At 38.1% G+C, this 15044-nt stretch overlaps 1 protein-coding gene across 5 annotated transcripts in view; it reads left to right on the top strand.

Annotated features, from left to right (window-relative positions):
- Window positions 1-15044, top strand: part of ADAMTS19 (ADAM metallopeptidase with thrombospondin type 1 motif 19) — a 237443-nt gene that overhangs the window by 203819 nt on the left and 18580 nt on the right. For 4 of the 5 annotated variants that reach the window (XM_019422109.2, XM_053907517.1, XM_053907518.1 and 1 more), the window contains 2 exons: window positions 5087-5291; window positions 9076-9228. In XM_019422109.2, coding sequence (XP_019277654.1) covers window positions 5087-5291; window positions 9076-9228 — 358 coding nt within the window. Of the gene's footprint in view, window positions 1-5086; window positions 5292-9075; window positions 9229-15044 lie in introns of those variants that run through there. The other variant, XM_019422111.2, reaches the window with a different exon arrangement.

The following is a 15044-nucleotide window of genomic DNA, read 5'->3' as shown; positions in this document are numbered from 1 at the left end:
GTGTCATTGAGGCTAATGCTCAGTTCTTCTGGTTTCCCTGTTCCCCCTGCCTTCCCACCTCTGATGTAGCCCTGATCCTGAGTTCCCTGTATTTCAGGCTTATGGCAAAATTCAGTTATTAAGCCCTTCAGATCCAGCTCATGCTATATTAATGAGAGCTTAAAAGAATTTAGAAAATCCTTTCTTTCTTTACAATGCTGAAATGTCAAGGCTTGCTTTTCTGTAGATTCGGTGACAAAAGCTGAGTATCAACTTTTTCTTTCCTTTCCATTTCTGCTCAAATATTCTTATTCTTCCCCAAACCCCAGGGAAAACTATGCTTCTAAGTAAAAGGACAAAAAAATGATATGTAAAAGACCATGCAAAAGATAAAAGCACATTAATATACTTCCAATAGTGTTATGCCCATTCCCTCTACTTGACTGTATGTTTTTCAGGAGGACTTCATGAGTAGATGAACTAATTAAGATTTTTTTAGGTGGCAGTGGAGTAATCAGCAGGAAAAGTGACCTAGGGAATTACTGTTACCTGCAATCAAGTCCTTGACTCCCCTCTGTTCAGTGCGGGACAAATGGAACAGCAGAGTTTTTGGCCTTTGCCAAAAGAATCTGGACCATTTTTGTTATTGCCATTCCTAAGATTTATCTTTTTCTGTGTCTCTTTTATCTTATTTTTTAAAATATTTGTTTATTTTTATGAGAGCACAAGTGGCTGAGGGGCAGAGGAGGGGGATGAGGATCCGAAGTGGGCTCTGCTGATGGGCTGACAAGCAGTGAGCCTGATGTGGGGCTCGAACTCACCAGTGGTGAGATCGTGACCTGAGCCAAAGCCAGACACTCAACCAACTGAACCACCCAGGCACCCCTCTATCTCTTTTAATAGATATTAAAATGCCACCTTATCTTGTGTTAAATTATTTGCTAAAATATTTCAAAACTTCATTTGTTTCATATACCATATAACTTTTCCATTTGGAGGGAAGAGCATTGGCTTTTCCTGGTTTATCAGGAATCTTCAATGAGTTGGATATGAGGACTAGGACATGTTTGTCACTTCCTGACTTCGTCTGCAAAGGATCAGAATGTACAATATACACACCATTTATTGTTCATTTGCTGACCTCGGCTATCTTGAGGGAAAATGCCTTGTTAATGACTTTGTAAAATGAATAGTTTCAAAGGGTCACTACATTTCTGAGTGAGAGTTTTTTGCACCTGGAGACTGGATATCTTTTTTGTTAGAGATTGTTATCTTCCTTCCCTTAGAAAAGGAGTCAATATATCGCAAATCACCAAGAAGCAATGTCAGTGAGTTTAGCCAAAACATTGAATAGTAAGAAATGGACACAAGCAAGTGTTAAGGTTCATCATAGGAAAACTTTCTGTGACTTACTGGTTTTAATTTTCCTGCCTTTTCTTTTTCCCCACCCTAGTAAGAAACTTTCTAATTTCCATTTACATTTATTGAATAGAATCAAATAGTCTGACAGAACCCTATATGCCAAATATAAAATATATCATTGCACTAGTAAATAGCTTTGCAAGAGGGAATCTTTTTTTTCTTCAATATATGAAATTTATTGTCAAATTGGTTTCCATACAACACCCAGTGCTCATCCCAAAAGGTGCCCTCCTCAATACCCATCACCCACCCTCCCCTCCCTCCCACCCCCCATCAACCCTCAGTTTGTTCTCAGTTTTTTAGAGTCTCTTATGCTTTGGCTGTCTCCCACTCTAACCTCTTTTTTTTTTCCTTCCCCTCCCCCATGGGTTTCTGTTAAGTTTCTCAGGATCCACATATGGTGAAAACATATGGTATCTGTCTTTCTCTGTATGGCCTATTTCACTTAGCATTACACTCTCCAGTTCCATCCATATTGCTACAAAGGGCCATATTTCATTCTTTCTTATTGCCACGTAGTACTCCATTGTGTATATAAACCACAATTTCGTTATCCATTCATCAGTTGTTGGACATTTAGGCTCTTTCCATAATTTGGCTATTGTTGAGAGTGCTGTTATAAACATTGGGGTACAAGTGCCCCTATGCATCAGTACTCCTGTATCCCTTGGGTAAATAAATACAAGAGGGAATCTTAAAGATAAGGAAATGGGATAACTCCAAAATAGGTTAATTCCAAAATATAAAGCGCTTTTTCTCTTATTAGAATATGTTTTACACTTTAATTCTTATTTTTGAGCAGTTTTCACAAGGAATGGAAAAAGTAACTTTTACCATTATACTAAGGATATCTCAAATGTATTTTATTTAAAAAACATGAGATTCCAGGGGTGCCTAGGTGGCTCAGTCAGTTGAACATTTGACTTCAGCTCAGGTCATGTCATGATCTCATGGTTTCGTTTGTGAGTTCAAGCCCTGCATCAGGCTCGCTGCTCTCAGCGCAGAGCCTGCTTCGGATCCTCTGTCCCCCTCTCGCTGCCCCTCCCTTGCTCACACTCTCTCAAAAGTAAATTTAAAGAAACATTAAAAGAACATGATCTCCCATGAAATTGCAGATACTTCTCTTTTCAGTAGTGTCTTCTAGGTTCCATAGTTGAAGGGAAAGGTGCATACGTGGGTTTAAATTTAATTATAACCCAGGTATCCTCATGTAAAAGGTGAAGCAGGAAACTAAATAAATTTGGAAGATAAATACATTAGGAACAATCCACTAGGGGACTCCGAAGCAAAATGGTAGATCTGCATCATATCTGATAGATTTGCGGACAAGAACATTGTTAGAGGCAATATTGCAATGTAAATGTCATCGTGATTTTTTTTTTTTTTTTAGAAATAGAAGCATAAAATCATTTAGAACTAAATCCATTGTACAGATGAGAAAACTAGATTACATGAGGATGGAACTTCCCAAACTTTGAATCATTGCCAGGGGCATTTAGGCTTAAGTAAATTAGGAAGAATTGATGCTATTTCTGTAAAACACAGACACAAATTCCAAATTGAGAAATGTTTAATGACAGGCTGTTGTGTGCAAAGTGTTATGGATGCAAAGGAGAATAAGACGTTGACCTCTGCCTTTAAAGAGCTTATATCCTTTTTTTTAATTCTTTAAACTTAAAAAAAAAAATTTTTTAATGTTTATTTATTTTTGAGAGAGAGAGAGAGACAGTGTGAGCAGGGGCAAGGTAGAGAAAGAGGGAGACAGAATCTGAACCAGGCTGTCAGCACAGAGCCCACTGTGGGACTCAAACTCATGAGCCGCAAGATCATGACCTGAGCCTAAGTCTGATGCTTAACCGACTGAGCCACCCAGGCAGCCCTAAAGAGCTTATATCCTAATCAGGAAAAGAAGGTCAACTTTTGTAGGGGGGCTGTGAGCCCTTCACCTTGCTAGGGAATATCTAACAACTGCTGAGTGCCACAAGCCAAATGCCAGAGGGCAGAGGAGAGCACAATCATTGTGGGTTGGGTGGAGAAACTCTTTTGGGAGGAAGGGACTTGGAGCTGGCTGTCAAGGATCCAGGCAGTGGATGCTCCATACACAGGTACCATGTGGAGAAAATAGAAAGTGTTTGGGGAGCAAACTAAGCGTATGCTTTATTTTCCAAACAAATGAGAGAAGAAGCTAGAGAAATGAGTAAGTATAAATCACTTACAAATATATGGTAATATATATAGTATATACTATATCCTGAGTCCCTATTGTATGTCAGACAGTATAATAATAAACCCTTTTACAAAATGACAGAATGGAAACTTAACAGCTGTTAAGTATTGTTTCAAGAATGTGCACAGCTAGTACGAACCCCGAATTAAGCTCAGGGCTTCTGACTGCCCTTCACTGCGACGAAATAGGATCGTGCAGATAGTTTAGGGGGGGATTTAGATCCCCCTGGGAGGTTGTCCTAATGATGGGAAATACAGAGAGGGTTTTATTGATGAGAATCATATATTGACCAGAATCATACAAATTTTATGAATCACTTTTCAGGCATAGGCCTTGCTTCTTCCTGAAATAAATTTGGGGTTGTGTTTAAATTAGTGGTCCTAGGTTAGATCGGAATTAATTAGAAAAGGAAGTGCCATAGATATGTATCACTGCCCTCGTGGTTGGGTAAAGGATGTCCATCTAGGTATTAAACTACATGTGTGTGGGCTGAATCACTGAATCAGTGAAATCCAAGAATAACAGTTGGGAGTTCTTGAGGACCTTTCACAATAAGGTCGCTTGACGCGTAGCGCTCTGAGCCGGTCACTCCTGTGTCTGTGATTACATTGCAAGTACATGGAGGCTAGCCTGAGGAAGCACACATAGCTTTATCTGGAAGGTATGTCCCAGGCACAGAAATCTTGTTGCAGGTACTAGGCATAATGTACTAATGATTGCTTCCCCCAGGTAAGAGGGCATTCTCAGTGACAGGGTTCTGTTACCTTGCTAATACCTGCATATGTCTCCTTGTGAAGTCCTTGTACAGCCTCACTTCCAATTTCTGACTTTACATCCTCATGACCCTTGGTAAGTTGCTAAATCTCTCCTTGCCGTGGTTTCCCTCTCCATGATAGTTGTCGTACTTAACACATGGAGTTGTTGTGAAGATTCAAAACATGAAGGACAGGAATAACCCATGTATCTTAGCAATTGTACACTTAGAAGGTATCTCAGTGTGCCAATATGATAAGCAGCCACAGGCAAAGCATGTACTATGGTGTGGACAGAATCTCATTCTTTGAGATTCTAAGACGCACAAGGCCCTGAGGGGGGCGCTCGGGTGGCTCGGTCTGTTAAGCATCTGACTTGATTTCAGCTCAGGTCACCATTTCACAGTTGGTGAGTTTGAGCCCACATTGGGCTCTGTGCTGACAGTGCAGGGCCTACTTGGGATTCTCTCTCTCCCTCCTTCCCTGCCCCTTGCCTGCTCTCTAAACAAACAAACAAACAAGAACAAGACCCTGAGATAGGAAATAAGGAGAATTCAAAATGATAGAAAGCACAGGTATTTTAGACAAAGCTATATTAATTAAAAAAAAAAAGTCACTGTGCCACGATTCTAATTCCAGACATGTCAAAATACACCATGGGTCGATACCTTTTAACTTGTTTCAGTGGTTCTTGCTTTACTTTTAGATGGATGATGACGGAATGGACCCCCTGTTCACGAACTTGTGGAAAAGGGATGCAGAGCAGACAGGTGGCCTGTACCCAACAGTTGAGCAATGGGACTCTGATCAGAGCCCGGGAGAGGGACTGCTCCGGGCCTAAGCCTGCCTCTGCCCAGCGCTGTGAGGGTCAGGACTGCATGACCGTATGGGAGGCAGGAGTGTGGTCTGAGGTACAGTGCATGCCCCCAGCCCTCCCCATTTCATTTCTCTCCTTTGATGCCCACCTTGTCTGACGTCACGTGCTAATATGTTCAGAATTTCTGTTTACAGCAGTTTCAATACCATCTATTAACTTTTCTGACAAGAAAGAGGATATGCTGCTTATATATAATTTTGCAAACAGAAGAAGACAAAGTTATTTACTCTATTCAATCAATATTGTAACATAATCAAAAATGTATTCTATATACACTTTAGGTTGCTGCTTTTTTTATATATATACCATGAGTATACTCTTCAGTGGGCAGATTTTTTTTTAATTTCTTAATGTTTATTTATTTTTGAGAGAGGGACAAACAGAGCACGAGTGGCAGAAGGGGCAGAGAGAGAGGGACACAGAATCCAAAGCAGGCTCCAGGCTCCAAGCTGTCAGCACAGAGCCCAACGCAGGGCTCAAACCCAGAACCATGAGATCATGACCCAAGCTGAAGTCAGATGCCCAACTGACTGAACCACCCAGGCACTGAAGAAATTTTAATACACATTTGACTCATTGTCTTTCCCTCCCTGAACACTTAAAAGAGAAAGAACAAGAAAGGGCGTTACCTTTTAAGAATCATCTCCTAGAAGCAAAGACTCTGTTTTTATTTCATAATTAGTATATGGTTTGTATTTAATCATCAATCTAAGAAAGTTAATAGTTTCACCATTTTATAATTGATCTCAGAGACATTAAATAGTTTACCCAATCCTATCTAAGTAGAAGGGCTGGATTTGAACCCAGTGCAGTCAGACTCATTGCACCACACACCCATTGGCATGTAGTCTGTAGCACACCGGTGTGGTCCACGCCAAGCTGTATGGTATATTTTCTTTTATCCTGATACACATGTTTGCATAATAATACACAGCAGTCTGGGTACCTGGGTGGCTCAGTTGGCTGGGCATCCAATTTCAGCTCAAGTCATGATCTCACGGTTTGTGGGTTTGAGCCCCGCGTCAGGCTCTGTGCTGACAGCTCCAAGCCTGGAGCCTGCTTCAGATCCTGTGTCTCCCTCTGTCTCTGCCCCTCCCCTGTCACTCTCTGACTCTCTCAAAAATAAAATGATTTTAAAAATTTATATAGGGGCTCCTGGGTGGCTCAGTCGGTTGAGCATCCAACTTCGGCTCAGGTCATGAGCTCACGGTTTGTGAGTTCGAGCCCTGTGGCAGGCTCTGGGCTGACAGCTGCGAGCCTGGAGCCTGCTTTGGATTCTGTCTCCCTCTCTCTCTGCCCGTCCCCCACTCACATTCTATCTCTCTCTTCTTCAAAAATAAACATTAAAAAATGTATATAAAAATAATAAATGGCAATCATTACTTATATTCTCTAGCTGCTCTGAAGCATTTTAGGTGAGTATGTGGCTATATGCCACACACACACAAACACACTCAAACTTACATACCCACACACATGAGCACACACACACGCACATGCACACCCAGAGCCAAATCATTCAGATGCTTACTTTCAGAATATTAGATAGGATATAAAACTGACAAACAAAATGCTAGGGTATGATGAGCAGCTAATCCTTTGAAAACAAGGATAAAGTAGCTTAGATAGTAAGGTGTGGGAATATTCTTCAATTAACGCAACCCCACACCTACTAAAGTACATTGACCAGTAGCATGATTTGCCGGTGTCTTCCTGTTCTGAGCTACACCTTACACCTTGCTGCTTAACATTTTCTCCTTCATTTTTGATGTGTGCTTTGCCGATGAATGCAGTATCTAATATTACATCCAAATGAATCAGTTCAATCTGGAGAGAAGATTCACATGAGCAAAGGAAAATATCCCACCTCCAGCCTAACCATAATGTTTTTGCAAACTCTTTAGGAGGAAATAGGTCAGAGAGATTCTGTACAGATTTTTGGCACCAGCTGGGAGAAATATTATGTCTCAATGCAGTCTACCAATTTAAAAAAAATGTTTCTCTTGTTTTTATTTAATTTAAACATTGATTTTATGGTTGAGGGTTAGTTCCAACTGCAAAACATTAAAATATAAATTTTAAAATGCTAAGTCACACGTGTAGTCCACTATAAAGCTCAACATATTCAAACATAAGCCATAAATTATGAGACAGTTACTCATTTGTGTAAAATATACAATATTTATAATATCATTAGTTTTGTGCTCAGGTTTTCAACAACACACCTGTTGTAGTCCACATGCTTATTCTTTTTTTTTTTTTTTAATTTTTTTTTTTTTAACATTTATTTTTGGGACAGAGAGAGACAGAGCATGAACAGGGGAGGGGCAGAGAGAGAGGGAGACACAGAATCGGAAGCAGGCTCCAGGCTCTGAGCTGTCAGCACAGAGCCCGATGCGGGGCTCGAACTCATGGACCGCGAGATCGTGACCTGAGCTGAAGTCGGACGCTTAACCGACTGAGCCACCCAGGTGCCCCCACATGCTTATTCTTAATACTACGTCATTGTTAAATGTATCCCTGCAACTCTTGTTTTGGACATTTTTTAATCACAAATATTCATTGAATTTTCAAGGTTTGCCATATCTTTCATCCATTCCCTTCTCTCCTTCCTTTCCCTTCTCTTGCCCAATGCCATTTTAGTCCCTGAGTCCAGATAGTCAGTGATGTATATCTTTGTAAAACTGAGAAGCTTTACACATATTCCATAATAAGAGACATAAATGAAAATGAGATGCCAACTTGCACCTAGAAAAACTTGGTGGAATATACAAATATACATACATGTTTGTATGTTATGTCACCATCTTAAATCAGGCATCAGTTATTTATGAAATAAACAAACTGTTTTTCAACTGAATTATATTTTCAATGCTTGCAGTCATTTAGAATGATAATTTCTAGGGGTATATAATTATGCAATTAAATATTTATTTTATTTTTGCTAAGATTTTTCTCTGTTTTAGCTTTAAGAAAAGTTTGTGAGAAATGACACCCTCTAAAAAATTTTTCTATCTTTTGCAAACATTTCTTAGGGCTAAAACAAACTAAATCTTAGCAAAAATAAAATGAATTTTCTTAGATAATTATACATAAAAATTTTTATGGCAATCAAGTTCAGTATTTTATATTTTGATCACTGTATATTATTTGTCTTTAATAAACAATCCTTATGTTATATTGATCTCTGTAATAATGGTCCTGTGTTCCTGAAACTCATTTACCTCCAGCACTCTGTCTTGAGCTTCATCTGGCTCCTGGTACTGGCATATAGCCAGGTGTTTAACTTCTCTTTGTTCTTTAACCTGGTCTATATGTGGTCATAGGCTTATGACAGATGATTAGAAATATTATTTAACAGTGGGCACCTGGATGGTTCACTTGGCTAATCATCCGACTCTTAATCTCAGCTCAGGTCTTGATCTGAGTCATGAGTTTAAGCTCTACATCGGGCTCCACGCTGAGAGTGAAGCCTACTTTAAAAAAAAAAAAGAAAGAAAGAAAAGAAAAGAAAGGTGCGCCTTGGTGGTTCAGTCCGTTAAGCATCCAACTCTTGATTTTGACTCAGGTCATGGTCTCATGGTCCATGAGTTCGAGCTCCGCACTGGGCACTGATACTTCGAAGCTGCTTGGGATTCTCTCCCTCCCTCTCTCTCTGCCCCTCCCCTGCTTGTGCTCTCTCTCCCTCTCTCTCTCAAAATAAATAAACTGAAAAAAAAAATTTTAAAGAGAAAGAAATATTACTTAACATAATTTAACCGTTCATCTGTATCTCCTAATCACGGACTTCATCCCGACTCTCTGATGTTTTCTGCTAGTGTTCGGTCAAGTGTGGCAAAGGCGTACGTCACCGGACCGTGAGGTGTACGAACCCTAGGAAGAAATGTGTCCTCTCCACCAGACCCAGGGAGGCTGAAGATTGTGAGGATTACTCAAAATGCTACGTGTGGCGAATGGGTGACTGGTCTAAGGTAAGAGTCTTTTGGCGTGTCTGTTAGGTTTCGATCATGTCTGCATCGCCCTGGGTGCTGTGACCACACAGCATGCAGTTTAGGACAAGTAGAGGACAGAGGTATAGATCATGGGAGATGGAGTGTTATATTCCCAGGTTCAAATCCGTGGTCATGATCTCTATAAAACTGTTTTAAAGATTAAATAAGATAAAAGGTAAAAAAACGCTGAAGACAATCTTTCACTTTTTGACACAAAGGAAGCTTTCAAAAACGGCTATTGTTATTTTGTTGTGAGTTTTTATTCATAATCGTTCTTTGTCAGAATATTTTTGCATGAAAGTTACGTAATATTAGAATACTATCAGATAAGACCATTTTGAAAATATAACTAAGTGAGGTAGTGACAGAATCAAACAGAGGCAATTCCCATCCTAATGTATAAAGGCATTCTTTTTCCCATCAATTTTTGGGGATGTGTATAGAAGACAAGGAAAGGAACAGCATACTTGAAGCCCTTTGGTCGAATCAGGTGGACACAACTCATGTGGCAGGTGAACAGAAAGTTTAATGTTGTGATAATAGTATTATTTAAATTTATGAATAAAGTGATGCCCCATATATAAGTGAGCAGTCTATCTATTCAGTCTACATAAAGTATTAATCAATCCCATGTTTTAAGATAAAATTCTGAGGGGTGCCTGGGTGCCTCAGTTAAGCACCCAACTGTTGTTTTTGGCTCAGATCATGATCTCATGGTTGAGAGATTGAGCCCTGTGTTTGGGTCTGCCCTGGGCATCGAGCCTGCTTGAGATTCCCTCTCTCTTCCCCTCTCCACCTCCTCCCTCCTCTTTCTCTCTCTCACAAAAAGAAAAAGGTATTTGTTTTTAAATTTATATATTTTGAGAGAGAGATCACGAGGAGTGGAGGGGCAGAGAGAGAGCAAGAATCTCAAGCAGGATTTGCACTGTCAGCACAGAGTCTGATGCAGGGCTCAAACTCACAAACCATGAGGTCATGATCTGAGCCGAAACCAAGAGTTAGATGCTTAACTGACTGAGACACCCAAGCTCCCCCCACCCAAAAACTATTTAAGATAAAATTCTGATGATATTTAGGGGGGAAATGGCTCTCAAATACTAGTCTTCAGAAATTTAAGTGTTAATCAAATAATCCCCTGTGCCTTTCCACATCCAGTTGTGATATTATATACCTATTATCATGAAATCACAAAATTCTAAGGCTTCAAAGAGACATAATAAATCTTCTCTTCTTTCCCATTATTTTATTTGTGAAAAAAAAATGGTGGCTGCTGAGGCATGGTAAGGAGTGTGGTACTTTTCATAAAGAATCCTAAAGGACATTCTGGAAGAAATCTTCTCATTGTATAATGCACTAGGGGTAGCCATTTTGCCTAATGTTGCCCCCAAAGAAATTTCCTGACATTTAAAATCTACTTACTTGTGATTACTAATGGCTTTCCTCTCTAAAAATGTTTGCGTATTAGCATCACATCTGAGTTCTCATGAACTATACTCTTCTTTCTAAGACCTACAACATTTAAAGTTTGCATTGGGACTCTTTAAAGGATGCATTTGTAAACAATTTAAATTCATCCCTCACTACAGAATTAGGAAATATTCAGCCCAATCCGGGCAGCTTTGAACTGGTGAACCCTGTAAGGAAACTTCACACTTTAAACAACTTTTAGGGGAAAGAGAATTCCAAATTAACCACGGATAGTTAATTTTATTTCCAGGGTTTATGTTTTCCTAATTCTAAGAGAAGGAAATACAGTAGGAAGATAGGAAAGACCGTGGCCTGGAAGTCAAGAGAGGAGGTGGGTAGTCTCAACTCCTTCATTATGTAGATGGACCAATTGGTCAAGCTACTGAATACCTCAGTGTCTTTGTTTTCCTATGAGTGAAATAAGATAGACAACACCATTGCTTTCAAGCTTTTTTTATATTAATTCTTTCTTCAGCACTGATGATATAAAATAGGATGAGGAAATGGAAGTCCTAGTTGGAGGGGTATGGGGAAGGTCACCTATTGTTTCCTTTTAATTCTGTGGGAACTCCACATTTGTTTATTTTGGCTAATAAGATTTGAGGTGTTTTCCTTAAGTGAAAGAAGTCTTCTGTAAGAAAAATTTTAAAACCCACAATAATAGATGAGCTATATTTTTCCAGCTTTATTCATTAATAGGAATATTTTAAGTGGTAAATGTTAATCTCCAGTTCAACACACAAATTGTGATTACAACAAACAGAAGATCCAGGTTTTGTTGTGACTTACAACACAGAACTGGAAATTCCTACAATGCTATGTATGGAAATACGGCTAGCAAATTGTATTTTCATGACAAATACTATTGGTGTTGATTAATAAGTGTGCCTATCATGTGGCCTCTGGTTAAATCTTAAGCAAAATCAAAATTTGTTAACTGGGGAGATCATAAAAAACAGGACTTTTGGATTTTTCTGCTAAGCCTGAAAAAATATTTTTTCAAATTTTACTATAATTACCTGTGTGTAAATTTTTAGGTATACTTAGATTGAATTACTTTAAGTTGGTTTTGTTGTGTTCTTACATTACTACGCAGCCAAAACATAGCCTTTGTAAGGAAAGAAGGTGATAACTCTAATAACTATTCTTCTTTATTCTGTGACTTTTTACCTCTGTCTGTGCGTCTGTTTGTTTTTGCTTCCTTATTTAGAAGATTCAGTATGTTGCACTTTTTCTCTTTATATGAATACAGTCTGCTCTTTACCTTAAACCAGTTTCATTGTTCTTTTTTATGACTTAGATCTCAGCCTAACAGATTTAAACAGCCTGCACAAATTAAAGTCAGTCGCGCCATGTGAACTTTATTGATTTCACCCCTTCTTTTTCACTCCTAAGAGATCACTTTCATGCAAAAATACAGACCATCCCAAAATAATTACAGAGAAAAGGAATAATTCTGAGATTATTAAGTTTCAGTGAGTAAAGTATTCATGGACGGAGGAAACCATAGATTTCTTATTCTTATCAGCTGTGTCCCTGGAACAGGAATAGCAGCAAGATGTGTGCAATTGTAGGTGGATTTCTGTGCTCCTTGGAGGTCAATTAATCTGTCAGTTTCACTTAAATTCTACGAATATTTTTTAAACTATTGATAAACCTAAGTGGACTTAAGATTAGGCCTTGGGTTGACTTGAATCAAGGATATTCAATGAGCTACCCATAAAATCTTGCTGTGCAACGCTGTTCCTCCCACAATATGGGTGGAGCACTAGAGAATAAGTTAAAAGAATAATATGTTCTCAGCTTCTCACACTATCTAAAAGTCACTGGCCACAAATGGACTAAGGGTATATCAGTTGAATGGAGGCTTCCTAGGAAAATGGCTTATTCCCCAAACTGTTCACTGCATCTGTATCAGCCTGTGTGATGTCTATCATTTATGTTTTGGTGATTTTGTGTAAACAGTGGAAAATCTGCTCTCAGCTTGAAAAAGAAAAATATAAATACAGGAATATTCAAAAGAGAAAAATCTGTCATAAAAATGTTACCTCTGATTCCTAAGTAGATGTAATACAGCCTTTGTTGAACAATGTTTGCATTTATTCCTTTGAAACTAGAAAATTGGCAAAAATAGGGCACAAACAATGTAGTTCCTTTGTTCTGGCTTGCATTAACCAGTGACACAATTATATGCCACATTCTGACTATATCTCTGATATAGATATGGCCTTTGGGTCTTTCTTGGGATAACAGAACACAACCCATATGTTTCTGAGCGGTTAAAATCTGCATTCACTCATTTAAGCTGACCTTAGAACACTGACTTAAAAAATAACATAGTCCCTTATGTTTAATGAAATGCCTTATTTTCAGCCAGAATTTGACCTTTCTGCCTCCATTTGAATGTCTACAGCTTCTTGTTTTCATTATTGGAGCCTATAGAGAAGCAAATAAAAGAGTATTGTTTTATCTACCTGTTACACAAAATTTGGTTCCTTCCTGAAGCTTTTATAGCATTAACGTTTCTGTGCAGCATTAGCAAGAGAACTCATTCAAGTGAGTGTTAATGAGAAACAAAACACCTTGGAATTGTACATAATTATTCTTGGTTTATTCTTAGATTCAACTCATAGTCCACAATTTGAGCTTAATTTAGTACTTCAAGATTCTGGGAAATGAATAGTTTTGGCCACATATCAAATCTTGACATGATTAATAGATTTTTGGACAAGAGATTATGAGTCTTTTTGTGATTATGATATAATTCAAAATAATGCTGGAAGCATAATAAATCATTTTGGATGATTTAATTATATAAATAGTATGTATGGCCTTGTTTAGAAGTGGTAAATATAAAGCTTGCAGTATAATGAGTCATTTTTAACTTATCCTGTAAAAGGAAACCACAGTTACATCCAGTATATTCAGTTGAAGAAGAATTTAAAACTATGAAAGTGTGAATAATCACAGAGGACATTTCTTTCCACTGGAGGAAACCTCAGTGACTCATTGAAGGAAACGTAAAGAAATCCTCATCAGTGCAATCGAGAATATCTATCCTAAACTAAATGACTAGATAACACAGTGTTTTTAATCATGCATCTCTGTAGCCTAGTAGTTTTGTTTTCAGTCAAGGGAGACAAAAAGAACCAGACTCAAAATTCCCAAGGGAAGGATTTCTTCTTGGCCCATAGTCAGGCTGGGGCTTTAGGACTGTAGATTTCCACATACTACTGACCTAATGCTGGCATACACCCCACCCAATTAAAATCCCCTTGCAGGAGGTCCCAGAATCCAAATGTGTGTCTTGTTGGTTTTAATACAACTAAACTAAGTGGGTTGTTAACAGGGTAGTAGAGGGAAGCTTAAGCACTTGCTAGAGGATTTCCCATTCAACTTTAAAGAAATAGTTGCAAATAGCCAAATTAAATACCCTAATAGAATGTAAAAATAGAAAATGTTAACTACCAGCTGAAACCAGAGAATCAAAGAAATGAATGAAATGACAACTGCTATAATGGAGAAAATACTTTGTCAAGTTAGATACATTAGTAAGACTGGTATTTACTGAAGATCAAATGTCATCCTTTTTAGAAGACTAAATTCATATTAATTAAGGAATGCTTGAGGCTTGCATTTCCCAAATTATATTCTATGGCAAACCCATTTCTTGGGATATAGTCTCCAGGTCTGAGAAATAATGTAGTTAAACAAAGATAAGCAAATACTGCAAATTGCTGTAGGACTTAAAGATCCTTTAACATTTTCCTATACTTGGTAAATCTCAAAGAGGGACTAGTATTTCTCTTTTCTTTATTTTTAACCAAAGCTCACTTTTGCAGAGCATATGGCTAGTTTGCTATTTAGTGTAATACACTATGGGAAGGCTTACATTAGATTATTCAAGTTTGAAAGATTAGTTTTGTAAGTAATTTTTGGAACTGGAGAAAATTTGTAGATTGAAATCAAACTGAAATTATCTGTATCTAAAAACTATTCTTGGTGGATTAACATTTATATATAGAATTATTTTCTAATAATGTCTACGAGTCATTGGAAAAGATAATTGCCTATCATCTTTTTATAATTATAGTCTAAAAAGACACGAAAATTCGAGCAGCTACTCCATAAACCAATAAGAATCTAATACATCAAAATCTATCATTGTTGGATCAGTCAATGAATTAAAGAAATCAGAGATTGTGGGTTTGGTTTTAAACATTTGGACATCAAAGAAACCTATCACAAGGTGTCCTACAGAAGAGATACTTTGCGTTATAGGAACATTTACTTTGAAAATGTACTTTCTCTGAGTAAATTGTTCATAC

The sequence above is a fragment of the Panthera pardus genome, unplaced genomic scaffold (assembly GCF_024362965.1).
Source record: "Panthera pardus isolate Hobbes unplaced genomic scaffold, ASM2436296v1 HiC_scaffold_2, whole genome shotgun sequence".
Taxonomy (NCBI): domain Eukaryota; kingdom Metazoa; phylum Chordata; class Mammalia; order Carnivora; family Felidae; genus Panthera; species Panthera pardus.
Note: the sequence above shows the minus strand (reverse complement) of the source record. Positions and strands in the feature narration are given on the sequence as shown.